General features: G+C 40.1%; 1 protein-coding gene across 3 annotated transcripts in view; it reads right to left on the bottom strand.

The window, feature by feature from the left end:
- The window catches only part of LHPP (phospholysine phosphohistidine inorganic pyrophosphate phosphatase), a 104,818-nt gene that overhangs the window by 88,632 nt on the left and 558 nt on the right, over positions 1–15,628 (bottom strand). For all 3 annotated transcript variants that reach the window (XR_014526900.1, XM_083506235.1, XM_083506234.1), the window contains exon 2: positions 1,809–1,996. Coding sequence is in view for 2 of the 3 variants with exons in the window: in XM_083506235.1 (XP_083362361.1) it covers positions 1,809–1,996 (188 nt within the window). In the remaining variant the exon portion in view is untranslated. The remainder of the gene's footprint in view (positions 1–1,808; positions 1,997–15,628) is intronic.

Here is a 15,628-nt window from a genome sequence, read left to right on the forward strand (position 1 = left end):
AAGTAGATAAGCAGCTTTTCACCCAGGCAGTCATTACAAGACAACATGTTTGGAATGAATCCCTGCAGGGATTATGATAAAACAGAACAGATAACAACTTTCTCATTAACCGTTTCCTCATTTTAGGTTGCGGTTACGCAGAAAGGGACATAATTGCATCCTCCAATATTTATTCCCCTCCCCTTTCAGTATCATTTTGAGGCTTTGCCTTTTTTATTCCCTCACCTTTCGTTTCCTCAATTAATGCTGCCACCCCTTCTTTCCCTGTCTGATCTTGAGGGCAACCTCTTCCTTCATCTCTCTCCTGCACTTTCACCCTGGCACCTCTTCATCCACAATTCCCAAACACTGTTCTCTCAAGGAGCACATAGGAATAAGATCTTGAGAAGTCTAGTCAGAAACAGAGTCAAACATTACTGCACTTATTATTAGGTTGAGGGGTTGCTCTCCAGTGAAATCCCATGAGCACCCTGGTCGATCCAGATGTTAAGACAACCCAATTTTTGTAACGTAAGAGACTAAGGCCATGCGCATCAACTACAACCATGTTGTTGTTTAGTCTCCTGAGCCAGATCAATCAAGTTTTTCATTTTCAGCTGCATAGACCAGATACAGCCATCTGCTGGAGGGCCAGCTGAGGCCCTCAGACCTCAACTTTAGTGATTTTATCACAGGAAAAGGCAGGGCAATCCTAGCCCATGGCTGGACATGGAAGCTGGTTTCATGAGCATAGCTAGGGAAATCAGGACCACAAAGAAGACAAGAAAGGACAAGATCTAGGACCCATGACCCAAGCCAGGTCTTGAAACAACAGGGCAAATAGCCAAGAGGTAGGCGTGGCCAGGATGAGGAACTGGGCTCATGTAAAAAAGCACATCATGAGTAACAAGGCAAGGGTGTGCTAAAGATAAAATGAGAGACCAAGAGATTCAGGGGGAAAGAGCTCTCTGTGAAGAACAGCTGTTACACAGTCCTATTAACCATTAACCAGCCTGCCAATAGTCTTCCTAGTGAGGATGGGGCACTAAAATAAGACTGGGGCCAGTGAGGCCAAAGCAGATAAATTAGTCTCTGCTGTGCTTCATTCCAAGTGCAGCAGAAAGTGACTTGTCGTCCTCAGGAACCTCTGGTACTGTGTGGAAAATGCACTTAGGTGATACACAGGGCACATTGTGTTAGATCTCGAAGCTGAAAGTCAGAACACGGAAGCGTCTTCCTATGATGGTAAGCAAAAAGACCAGCTCCCTAGATATTGCCAGGTCCATGCAGAAGCAGCTTGATAGCAAAACAAGAATATATGCTATTGTGATGTTATAGAAAGCAAAAAAGATGTTTTCTAATTTCAAGATAAATTGTATGTTCTGTAAATTTTACCTCAATGGTTCTCCTTCCCTGTCATTCCCGGTTCAAGAAGGTGGTTAGATAACGTGCAGAAGAAAAGTAACTACTAATGCTGCTCATCAAACACTTGTGCAAGACTTCACACAGTCCGATAATAATCAGGCATTATAGGAGCTGTCATGCTTCTGCAAGAGTTTGCGAACACTCTTGTTGAAGCACATTTTGGGGCTGAGTTTTCATTTCCCGTGAAACACCCTAATGCAAAGGGTAAAACAGCACTACCCTGAGCAGAAGAGGCATTATGCACGAAGGAGTGGAGCTCCTGGATCTAACCCATAGACCTGAAAACATGTATGCCTTGAAATGTCTTCATTCCCATTGCAAAAATAGGACTGCACCACATTTAAAGTGCCCGCCTCCACTGTTATTAGCAGCAAGTGTGTACAAAGTGTTAAACACTAACAGACCATCATGTACAAGCAGGTGTGGCCTCAGGTTGCGTTCCTTCAGGATTCGGCATGCTGCTGGTGCTGGAGCAGTGACTTCATCCACCCCAATGTCAAAGCCCAGATGCTGCAACTTTCCTACAAACTTGTCACGCGTAGCTTGAGTTTCATTGGTGCAGAACCGCAGCTTAAGACCAGATGTCTTGATCCTGACAGAGCAAAACGGTGAGACATTAAATCAATCAGCTACAGAATTCAGAATTTAAATAAATGAGAAGATGAAAAGAATGTATTACAAACTCATATGTAAAGAGTCAGATTATTATGTTGTTTGTATTCATTACTATCCTTTTTTTTTTAATTGGAGCACCAAACAGTATCCATCTAAATCTTGGTGATGCAACTTTCTGGCTCCATCTATAGATTATATAGGGAGGGATACAACCCACTGGGGATTATTTGCAAGTAAACATAGACTCAAACATAAACATGTGCTATAAGAACTTCAGAGTTGGCAAGCGCCTCAAAATGGCACCTGAATACCATTTTGATTGTGAAAATAAAGGCATTTCAAACAAAGTATGGGAACCCATGTAGGACCAAGCTAGACCAAAAGAAAATTTAGTTGAGAATGTTTTAAAATATAGCTAGATGGTACATGACACCTTGGGGGGGGGGTTAAAAGGACTTATGCAAAGAAAGATGGATGTTGGAGATATAGACATCGTTTCTTATTCAGCGGAAGTGTCCAGTTATTAAGAATGGTTAATAATTTTTGTATACAAATATTAATAAAGGTTAAGAAGAGAACAGGTATAAAAATTTCATTGGACCATATTGGGTGGCATTAGTATTCCAGCATTTGGTGGGGGGCGAGATACAGAGGTACCAAAACCATTGGTTTGGTAAATAAAATGTTGGAATAAATGTTGAGCATTTTTTAAACATTAGTAAAGATTCCCTTACAGGGTTAAATTAATGAAGAGTTAGGTTCAACTTCATAAAAGATGAAAGAATAATGGGTTACCTAAACCTACCAGGGCTGCAGGAAGCCATCACTGAGTGGTGGAGCTACACTGCACACACAACCCAATTGTTCACACTGGCCAGGGCAGAAGAAGCAGGGCAAGAAATCCTGTTGTTGTTTTTTTATGCCACATCACAGGCTGATGCAGCAAACAAGCCTGGATTACACTTCCACCTACCCACAGTTTGAGGGGTTCATTAAGGAGCTCTTCAGTGGCAGAGCTGAGCAAAGCTAGATGGAAGAATATGTCTGCCTTGTTCAACAGCAGATCAGGGGGTGGGTTGCGCTGCCCAATATACAATTTTTTTGTTGATGAGATTGAAGAATGATTGGTATATTTACTTATATCTGTTCATATTAGGTTTGTAAAGGATGTGGAATTTGTATGCTGAAGTATGTATATAATGATATTAAATAATGATAAAATAAGAGAGTGTGAAAATAAGATTTTTCAAAGAGGTCAAAATCCATACCTTTTGTATTAAGGATAACATATTAAGTAAATTCAAGCAAAATATATATATCAGAAGCAATTCTGAAAAATGTAGTCCCATGGCGGGGGGGGGCACGACACAGACATCTTATGACCATTTAAAATGTCCAAAGATGTCGTCTCCAGAATCATTCTTTTGGCATTATTTGTCTTTCCTAATCATAGGTATGTGAATTATCAATTACACTTAGTGGTTAATTGCCCTTCATAAAGATAGCTTTTCCATTTTAAATTAGGCAGTTAATATATTGTAACTAATAGCATCCACTTGTACATTATAAATATATCTTCATTGATTGCAGCAACGAATGTGAGAATCACTCATGGGCTAATGAAGCAATTGAGGTAAAGAAGTGCAGTGTGTACCCAGGGAATAATTACTGTTAATGAATTATGATGTGACCTTCTCAGAACAATGAACAATTGGTGTGACAGTTAGATGACAGTACTTCACATCTGTTATTCCAAATATAGTTTACACTGGAGTATAAAAACAAAATAATAATAATATATTTTAAATTCAGCAAAGGTGTTCAGAGTTAATTCTAGGATTCTAACAATCTGGCTTAAAGAACAACTTGTATTGCCACATATATGAAATAATAACTGTAGGGCATGATTAACTCAAACAGCTATTAGGTATTGCTGGCTACTTGAATAGTCAATGAATTTGGGCCAACACACTGTATCAATATGGGAAGGCAGCAAAGAGAGTTACAATCAATGCAGCAATGCTTTGCTTGAGATCATAAGCATAGGGGCAATTCCAGATGGAAGGTTTGCCAAGTGTCAGGTGTGCTGAACCATAATCAAACAACATGGAGCCTTTGGCGAGCTCTTCACTATGAAATAACAGAACTGGTAAAGAAGGCTCAACAACAACTGGAAACGGAATAACAATGGCTGACTCAAACCTGCACTCAGCCAAGTATCTCCTCTTTGGTGTATTTTCGTTTTCATTTCTTTTGGATGCTACCATCCATGACTTAGGAACTGCCCTAAGAGACCTCCCTAAACATTTATCTGAATTAAGAGAAGGAAAAATGGTTGTAATACAGACATTCGGCATGCATGGAGCTGAACTAGGTCCACTGACAACTCGTTTTGCAGCAAAGCGCACCAACTTTTTAAAAAATCTCTGGCACTACCAACATTTTGAGAACATACTCTTCTGACAAGTACAACCACAGAACTGAAAAGAAAATCATAGAAGAAAGGTATGTGGCATTGCACACACCTGTATGACAGAAATGAAGATAAAGAAGTTCCATTGCATCAGGCTTTCTAGGACTGCCAAGCCATTTGGTATCTTGACTCTGAGGACCAAACTATGGGAGCTGTAATTTATGTGTCAAGGTTTAAGTAAGAACCATAGGGGTATCTGGGACCCCAGAATGAGGGGAGAGGAAGGGGTTAAATTACCCTGAAGCTGTTATTCACCCTGGGAAGTTTCAGGACTGAGCTTTGGCACTGAAAACAGAATGCCAGACTAAATCCTCCTAAGCCCTGGCTCACATAAAGTCTGTTAGGTAGGCAGCACTGCCAATATTCTTACTGGCACTTGTATGTTTAAGACTGGAAGTTAACCTCTCTTTTCAACCTGTATTACATAGGTGGGGAACCCCTGGTCCATGGGTTAATCTTGGCCCACCAGGGGTCCAATTTGGTCTGCGAAGCAATTCCCCCCCCCACACACACACATGAACTCACCAGCTGATGTCACTGGTAATGTCAGCTGATGAGTTGGAGAAATAGGGCTTAACCCTGCATTGGCTGCATGCCCTGTTCCCAGCAGGAAACAAGATCACACAGCTATGGCAGCAGGATTTAATCCCCACTCATCAACAGATGAGCAGAGATTAAAGCCCTTTGCAAAAGCACTGTTTGAAGCAGCTAAATATTGCAAAGTGGTATTAATTTACAAGGAATCAATCATTTCTACTACATACTGTGTACCAGTTTATTGCAATATTCACTTTATTGCACTGGTCTGGAACCGAACCCATAATATCTCCGAGGTTTGCCAGTAGTCATTATAAACTGAAGTCAAATATAAAGGGGAGGGGGAATGTACTAAGTCCTAGATTTGCAAGTGAATTCACCTTAGCGGTTGAGTTTGAATCTTCACTTTGTTTTTCCTTTTTCTAGAAGGCGCAGCAGCAATTTAGAAAATAACGATGCTCTGACAGGATCCCCAGATTTCTCTCTTCTCTCCCACTCCCAACTTGTGTCATAACCTGTATGTCATCTAAAATCAGGGAGGGGTGGGGGAAGAGGGTTTCTATTTTACATACCCATAGGCTGACCCAAAAATATGTTGGCAAGGGCAGTTGGCTAAGACTGTACAAGGTCACTCAGGATGTCCAATAATTGTCCTAACACTTTACCTGTTATGGCACAATAATGAGAGTTTTTTTTCATTATTTTCGGGTGAATGAACCTGGCAGATGCTGACAGCCAGCAGATGTGTAAAGTTCGAGGTGATTTGTAAGGGACCAGCTCATCTGACGCACAGTAATTGCATTGTGGGACATTGTCACTCAGAGTCTTGTCCTGTTCTGTCAGAATGAGGTAAAGGTCAGTTCAAAGAACTGGCATAGCATAAGGGACAGCTCCTCACTGAAATTAAAAATATTTTCATATATCTCCTCATACCACACCCATAACCTGAAGAAACTCAGGGATGTATCCACAATTATGATGGAAAGGGTGAACTGGGGAACTAGAAAATTTGTTATTGTTGTATATATAAGCAGATATATACAAGTTGTTTCAAATTCCCACTTGTAGATATGGTGCTTCATCATTTACTATTTTTCTTGGCACAGAAATTCCCTTCACTGTGATACCTCTGGTTACGAACTTAATCCGTTCCGGAGGTCCGTTTGTAACCTGAAACCACTCATAACATGAGGCACGCTTTCGTTAATGGCGCCTCCTGCTGCTGCCGCGCTGTTGGTGCGCGACTTCTGCTTGCATCCCAGGGCAAAGTTCGCAACAAGGGGCATCTACTTCCAGGTTAGTGGAGCTCGTAACCCGCAGCGTTCGCAAGGAGGACAGTACGTAACACGAGGTTCCACTGTATTTCACACAGTCTCCTTCACTAGCCATGTCAGAATTACAGCAGGCAATTTCAGATTATTTTCTAGGCCAAGAAAATTCTCACTGCCTAAACTTACTTCTGTTTCCCTTGCCTGTTAGCTTCCATTTATGATACCGCCGCATATATTTCACTAGTCCACAGTGCAATGGAAAGGTTCAGATTTTTAAAAGGAATGCTATTTAAGACCCAGAAATCTATGGGAGACACACAACGAGTTCAAAGTTTGGTTGACAGTTGATATTATGATTATAAACATTATCCTGTTTCAGATATAAGCATCAGGCTATGCTTCTGCTTCACATGCTCCCCGTTCCCTCATGTCTTCCAATTTTCTCTCTTGTTTCCTGGTTCATGACAAACCATTGTTTCCTCTTAACCAAAACAGGAAACCCACTTTAAACCATGGTTTTCAATAGCACACAAGTGGTAAAATATGTTTTGCCTGATTTGGAGGGTTTTGTCAAGCTGTGGTTTGCAATGAACCAGGAAATTGGGGAGAATCTGAGTGTTTAAGAGGAGGAAGGAGCCCAAAACACAACTTCAACAGCCATTTGTTTCTGAACTAGTTAATTTTCAGCATTATGTGTTCTGTGCATTTCAGTGTAATGAGACTGCCACACTTGTTAAATAAGAATTTCAGGTTTGTTGGTGTGTCTGTGTGTGTGTGTGTGTGTGTGTGTGTGTGAGAGAGAGAGAGAGAGAGAGAGAGAGAGAGAGAGAGAGGGAGAGCGGGAGGGAGGGAGAGAGATTAGCAGAAGCGGTTTCTCAAAGTTTGCATCATAGAAGGAAATTAGTTTTCTTATGTCACAGTGAACCTCCACACAAAGTGTACTTGTTGATTATCAGATATACGTGTATTTCTGCAAGGCTGAAATTCGAGTCTGGCAACAAGCAGTGTTAAACCAGAAGCACCTATCAATCATGTGTTGCTCACTTATGGAAACCCCCTTCTATCAAGATAGAGACTCTGCAAGATTCTTCAGGCTGAGCATTCCCTTGCCAGAGTAACAGAACAGTTTTACTCAATGGGAACGTACTGAAAATTCATCAACATTATTTATATCCCTGGGTCTTCAAGTAATCATTAACGATGCCATTAATAGAATGCAAGTGGGCTCCCGGTCTGTTGCCAGCTACTAAGGAAAGTTCAGCAGGCCCAGCGCCCCACATCACAGACTGAAGTCATCAAAATCTATCAAAATCTATTTATCAAATTATGATAAGCAAAGCCACAATTCTAGGCAAACGAGGGAATACTAGCACAAAGAATACTGGAATGTTTCTGTAGATTATCAACACTCCTGCTTCTACAAACAGTACAAGGAAGTGTTCTGTTATTTACTGAGCTACACCAAAAAATGACACTAATGTAATTGCTTTGATCTTTAATATCTCTCTTTAAAAGGACTTCGGCATCCACTTACTTTCACAGTCCTTTTCCATATTATCTCAACCCTGGTAACCTTAAATTACAAAGTTTTATATCTTTTTTATGCTCTCTTGTCTTTGCTCAAAACTTTCATCAATTAAGTTCTCACTTACGTTCAGAGGCGATGCCCTCCTTTCCTTTCATCTACTTTGTGGTCTTTCCTTAGGCACCTTCTCATTTTCCAGTATTTTTAAAGAAAAGGAAGGCCAAAAAGGAGCAGGAAAGATAGTTGGTAGATATATAACAGAAACTTGCAGCAAAAAAAAGGTGAGCTGTGTCAAGCTCATGTACAGCAAGAAGGCAAGAGGGTCAATATTACTATGTGAGGCAGAAAACTGGGCCACCCTAGAGGGTGATTTTTAATGAGTATGGTTGTATCACCGAACTGCAAAAGGATGCCAGTTAACAAAAGTAGAATACAGCTCTCAGAAAGAAGCAAAACCACACACCCAGCAAGCAATGAATAATTAGATAGCAACACAGATAGTTGGGGCACTGGGGCAGACTAGAGCTACGCTATCCAACAGCAATTCAATACTAGCGTTGTGAACATTATAGGTCTTCAAAGCTAAAGGAGCAAGTTCATCAGCTGCACCTAAAAGGCAAAAGAGGTTCAGCAAAGGTTGGAGCAACAGAAGGGCAACTGAGATGATACCTAACTCCATAACAAGAAAATTAGACAAGAAACAAGTAGCAAGCTAAAATCTTGACACCCCCCCCCCCTGTTTATTTAATTTTTTGCTTTTCTACACAGGTTGACACCTAAATATTTGGGGTTCCTGGGAACCAAAAATAATATACCCTGCATAAATTAACTATAGCCACTGGCAGCCACACATATTTTTGAGAGATAAACAGATGAAGAGCCAAGCAGCCAGAGTTTGAAGCTACATCAAAAGCTAGCAGGCATGCAACTGGTGACAATAGAAAAAAACACATTGTTTGGCTTTAGTAAGCATGCATAGCTCTGTCCAACAGTATTGGGCCCTCAATCCTATTCTTCTAATTCAAAGCCTAAAACTAGTAGCCTTGGGGTTCTATCATCCATTAACGCAAGTGACTGATTAAATGTTCACCAATTAGCCCTCTGATCTTTGAGCCTGATAGCAGAGTAATTGAGATCTGATTGCAAGTTGAAATTGCATGAAAAAGGCTCATCTGTACAGGCATTGAGAGCTTTTCCCTCCTTGATTATCCCAAAGACACCTATGAACCTTCGCAGTTCAGCTATTAATTAATTAGCTGTACAGTCCTGGAAATAAATTTATTTGCCATTACTACTATACTGAGCTGCTTTAATCACAACATTTTTATGGGTAATATAATCCAGTAATCATATTACACTGGCCTTTGTTTCATACTGATGGATAGTTAACGGTTTGCCTTTGAAGTCACTAATTATCATCTATAAAAGCCAATCAAGCCAATCAAATCCAATACAACACTTCCACTGTGAAATCATTATTATACTTCGTATATAAAGAACATCTGTTGGTAAACAATTAACTTGAGACTAACAGAAAGGAAGCAATTCTTTGCTTCATTTTAATAAGGCCTTACAACTGGAATTAAAGTGGATGGTTCAGTCGGCTTCATACCTTTTTTAAAAGCTGCGAAGTTACCATGATTCTGCAAACACACACACTCTCTATATATGGTATTTTGTGTCCATTTCTTTTGGGATCATAATATTGCAAGGATGGTTTTATCCTCTAGTATACAATATTTTTTAAAAGGTCTTATAGGGGAAATAGAACTATGAACTACTGCCTGTTTTAACAGATGATTTATTAATTGGGGCTAGCAAAAAACTGCTTTATCAACAGTAGCATGTCCCCCCAAATAACTTTGGTACTGTCATTATGTGGCAGCAAACTGCTTTGACCTTACTTGGGGATTCATGCTACAAGAACACAGATCCTCTGGTTAGAAGAAAATGTTGGGGCAATGCAGGGGTCTGTAAATTGACTAAAAAGGCACTGGAATGGAAATGTAGCATTTTGAATTCTCAGCTTTGTCAGTGATCACAAATCTCATAGTGGTATAATGTCTCTGAACGAGTCGTGTGTAGTCAGCCTTCTCTTGCCCTAGTCTTAAACATGAAAATGGAAAGCCATAGTGTATCGGAGCCACATTGGTTACACAAATGGAAAAGCAACTTGGGATATGTTGGTGCATTTATGTTTTTAATACCTTTTTGTATGGAAGAGTCTCCTTGCATACAACTCGTATGTGCATTTCCAATGCTTCAGCGATTATTGTTATAAAAAACATTGTTCCCTAACTTAGGGGGATAAGATATATGGGATGGAAAGAAAGGGTAAAAAGGTGGGATCATATAGCTACTGTGCCTTGTTTTAGAACTGTTGCATTTATTGAGCATGTCAGAATACATCAAATTAAAATAATTAATGTTAAGATTTCATATATAGAATAAAAGGAAAGTACTCGGCCTCAATATACAAAAAGTAAAGTGTAGCTATTTTATCTACCTAAAAAAAAAAAGCAGCTTGATGTGTCAAGCATCACCAATCACTGCCACTCATAGAAACTAGCAGATGCCACTGCAAACGTCTATTCCACATGCACCTCAAGCAGGGTCTTTGTAGACCTGCTTGCAGGATCATCTGTACTGGCTCCCTGCAACCCGCCCCTACATACTGAATTGTTTTACAATTCCAATTCTGCTAGGTTCCCTGGCAATCCTGCCCTTGTAAGACTCTGCAGGTATCTTATTCTAACAGGACTGTCCAGCTGCTCCACCGCCTCATGATGCCCAAGATTTCCGTTCCTCTTTTAAAGAGCGCTGTTGAAAGTTGTGCTAACAGATGCCCTATAGTGGCCAAACAACAGGATGTTGTAAATGTCCAACCGCTGTGGGCTTTTCAGATGTATATGCTAATGGATATGCTATCAGCATACAGCTGTAAATGCAAATAACAGGTCTCAGGCGGAGCATGTTTTATTGCTTCTTTAACCACCTTCTGCATTGTAACTGGCCAACTCCTCACTGGTTGCAACATGAAAAGCAAATCACTTGCCTCATGTCGATGCTGTATAAACCAATCAGGGCAATAATAGCACAGAAGAGAGGAGATGCTATGGCTGATTTGATAAGGGCTTTTAACTAAGATTCTTACTTGTGTCCTTGCCTATTAAAACAATAAAAGTAATTGCTAGCAAGGGCAGAGGATATACGCCCGTGGTCACACTTCATATTAAGTTATAAAAAGCACACAAAGGCTTACATACTCAACAGATGTTTTGACAAAGTGACAAAACAAGAGTGACTATTTTGGAATGCAATGAGCTATTCTTTGATGACATGTAATCCACTTAACCAAATAAGCTGGTGGCCAGCTATAAAAATTATAACATATTAGCACTCGCCCACAGTGCGTTAACCTTTGCAAGCTATACATAAATCAAACCCTAATATGAAACTTCACTCAGCAATTGAAATTTGATTACTCTGGATCATTCTGACAACTGCATGCATCCTGGCATCCATAATTACACTGTGAGAAACAATCCAAGTTATTAGATAAAAGAGCTTTTCTGCAATAAGGATAATGAGGCAAATTCTGTTCTTGGCTAATCAAACGTAAAGAGAAATGTTGCTGTTCAACTTCCAGTTTGGTTTTTCTTTTCCAGCACATGCAACCCTCCATAATTATATATTGGCCTAAACATCGCAAAAAGTTAAGTTCCAGAGGATGCATCCTATACCCATTTCCCTGGAAGGAAGTCTCACTGAACTCACTGAGACATATATAGGGTTATAGTGTTAGATTGTCCCTCACCATTTCAAAGCAAACACAGAAACTAAGAAAGGATGGGATGTTTTTAATGCTTCCATCTTGATGGACTTTAGGCAGTAGACCAAGCTCGGCTAATTACACATTTCAATTAGCTGTAAGGGAAAGGTTATTGGTGAAGCAGAAAGAAAAATCTCTCACATGAACTTATACACAAGCACACACACTAACCACACTCCTGAAGCTATAATATTAAGGTTTATAATTTCACAGGCTAGGAAAGAATAAGTTGTCTGATAGAAATACAGCCACAATGGTCCATGGGAAATTGCAAAGAAGTAGGAAGACTTTCTTTCAGTGTTGAAATAAAATTCAACTTCCAGTCCTGTTAGCTTCTGTATTAGAATGTACAGGGTTCAGGGTAACCATTTTATCCTTCACCTTAGGCAGCAAAATGTCATAAACCAACCCTGCCCATCCAAGCCTCTTTCCGAACTTTATTTCAATGACTCTCTTACCATTCTCCCATTATAAAGACATGTGACTTCAAGCATTTTCTATCTCATAGGCTAATTGGGAAAGCATGTTCAGGACAAATTTGCAGTATAGTGACAGGCTACAAGTATATGGAAGCAATGTGAACAGGCATTATATTTATATAACCCAACACTGGCTCCCAGCCACAGAAGATGCAACAGTTATTTTCAGCCTGAGCAAATTCCACTCGCTCTTCTGCTACCGTGGACCTAGCCCAAATGTATTTGACTGTTTGGACTAAACATCCTGGGGACCATCATTAGTTTGCATGTCAAGGCACACTTTGAAGATTCAGTATGGTCTCCCACTCTCCCTTGGGTCAAATAAGCATTGAAGCCAAATTAACTGTTGAAACATACTAATCCCTAATGAACGACTTGGACTCAAGAGGCTTCCAGCAATTCAAACAGAACGCCAGCATCGCCCATTTTGCCTGAAGCCTCTAGTTTTGCTGCCATATCAACCAACATATTTCTGATGTTAAATTACAGCTTAAGTTGTCTGCACAGATTACAGCTCGTAAGAGCTGTAGCATGCACGGCAATGAACAATATGGTTACTATTTTGTAGTCCGACTGAAAAACCTCAACAGACACCGAAGCCTAATAGAGACAGCTAAGGTTCCAAGGACAGCACAGACAACTCTTTGGTTTAAACTATTTGTAATATTCATCCAATTGTGAAGCAGAGAATTAATGTATAGTTCACTGCCTTAATTATGTGAAATAAAGGGCAAAGTTTCCAAGTAAGTATCCACTGTTACTCATGACAGCCTCAATAGATTTTGGTTCTCAGCAAAAGAATACAGCACATTTTACATAACCAAAAAAGCTGTAGATAGAGCAACTTGCACAGTCAGATTATGCAAAATGAGTCTGCCACCCTTTTCAGCTGCTACAAACATGGGCAACAATACACGTGGGGGGGTGCAGGAAGCCAGAACGAAGGCACTAACTCCACCCACCCAGTTGCCACTTTTATTGCCTTCCTACTCCTGGAAGGCAGCTGTGTGAAGTGAGGAGCCTTTTGTATCCATGGAGGCTCCCTGGACATTTTGGGTCCATATGTGTAATACCAGAAGAGGCCTTGCATCATACACTACAGCAGTCCCATTTTATTTTTACTTTATTTTATGGATTTTACAAGTTCCCACTAACAGAAAATGGCACTAAAAATAAACGCAAAACAAAGCAACACAAAGTAACGGGAAAGCAATCTGCAGAGACAAAAGTCTGGGAAAAGAAAAAGGATTTCTGCCCCTCTCATAATACTAGAATCCAAGGTCATCCAATGAACTCGAAGGGCAAAAGATTCAGCACAGGCTTTCAGAGGCATTTCTACATGCAGCGCATAGCTAAACTATGGAATAAGCTACCACAAGATGTGGTTGATGGCCACCAACTTTGACAGCTTTAAAAGGGGATTAGACAAATTCACGGAAGATGAGGATATCAATAGGCACTAGTCATAATAGTTAAAGACTACATTCAGGATCACAAACACAATACCACTTGCTGGAGAACCACAGTGGGAAAGTGCCTTCGCACTGCCCTACTGTTTTGCACATGTTCAAAGAGGCCACATGCAAACTTAGATCAATGAATAGATTTAGAACAGATAAAATTTACAAAATATCCAATTTGATTTATTTCTGGTACTTCAAGTGTGGCCCATTTGAGCCAAAAGAAATTTTCTTCTTACCCTGCATGTGAGCATGATTCCTTCCACCAAAGTATCAGGAAATGCCACAATGAGAGATTGAAATAAATGAGAGCTATGAAAGAGCAATGCTAGTAGAAAAGGATATCTGGTTCTCTAATTGAGAATAATTTGGTGCTCTTGTGCAACTCCAATTGATTAGTCCTCATGTAATGCGGCTTCAATCTTTCATCCAGGAAATTGCACACTTGCTTGCTCACACTAAACTATGGTTTGGCTTAGCATTACATGCAAACTAGGTGAATGAGGCTTACTCAACAGAACATACTGGTGGATCGTACCAGTTATTTTCCATCAGATGACTCAACAGCTTATTTAAAAGGTTTTATTGTGATTCACACTGTATGTTTTAATGAAATTTTATTATTGATGTAAATTGTCTTAGGAAGTCTATAAGAAAGAAAGAGGGTTTAGTTTACTCACACTCAAGCTTTCACTGATTATCATACGTGGAGTCAGGAGGAAGAATCCTTTCTGGGTAAGCAACCCTGGGTTGGTTGTTGTTTTTCTGACTTTGCCCACTGGGTTGTAGACTGACTTGTTACAGAAGTAATTTCAATGAATTTTTCTGCCACATATTTGTCTGAGATACATAATTATTTTGGACTGCATGAATTCATCTGTAGGGGCTTGGTACAAGGGTGATTCTGCACCGCACAGCAAAGGATAACTAGATGGCCCCTGTATGTTCATGATTCTATTTTTCATATTCCTATCAGTGTTAATACTGCCACCCCATTTTCTGTGAAGGAGAAGTAGCCATTATTCTCAGTAGCAATGAATTTTTTGTACCTCCAGGCAGTAAAGAAAAGGAATCAACTCAATAGTCACCACACTAGGAAGCTCTAACAGGACAAAGATGCCACAATAAGATCACCTGCCTGGGGCGTTTTCTACTTCAAAATAATATGGGTTTTCCCAGCACAACTGGATTTGACAAGAGACCTTGTCCTGCCCCCCTTCCCTGTAATTCAAAGTATACCTGAAAATTAATGTTAATTCTGGATAAATTAACTGCATTTTTGCCAGACACTTATTTTTAGGGATTATACCTCAACAGTTAATATATATTTTACAAAACACGCTTTATTTTCATTTTAATTAGAGATCACGCTACACTTCAGCTTGCTCATCTGATCTTGTCAACTTTTTAAAAGGTTGTCTCTTAATGCTCATTCTGTTTATTAGAAGGAACAATTGCTTTATGCAACTATATTTTAAAACGCTAGCTGGTTTTTTTTTGAAAACACTAGAGTTGGTAGCGATCAGATTAAAAATAATGCAAGTATAGAAGATATGCAACTTTGATACATTCTCTAGTTGTTTTGTTAGCCTGTTACAGCAAAAACAACAGTGTATTGTAGCACCTTTCTATGTTATTTGTAAATGCAGTATACCAATGTCTGGTGTGCACCATCAGCATTAGCGGACGAAACATGTGGCCATTGCAGCAAAAATGTGTGTACATGTGTACAGAATGTGTGTCAATTTACTACAACAGCCACTGAGAGCCAACCTGAGGGGGAGATCAGGGGGCAGGACATCATTCAGTTCAGGGTTGTGTGGCTCACAGACAGTCTTCAGATCCTACCTGTTATATTTTAATGACTTGCCAGCTGTGTGGGAAGGACTGCAGGTCAGTAGCAGAGTTCACGTGTTGCCTACAGAAGGTCCTTGGTTCCACCTGTGGCATCTCCGGGTCAGGCAGGGACAGGCTCGCTGCCTGAAACCCTGCCGAGCCACTGCTAGTCAGTGTACACAGCGCTGAGCTAGAT

The sequence above is a fragment of the Podarcis liolepis genome, assembly GCF_965112155.1.
Source record: "Podarcis liolepis genome assembly, chromosome: 5".
Taxonomy (NCBI): domain Eukaryota; kingdom Metazoa; phylum Chordata; class Lepidosauria; order Squamata; family Lacertidae; genus Podarcis; species Podarcis liolepis.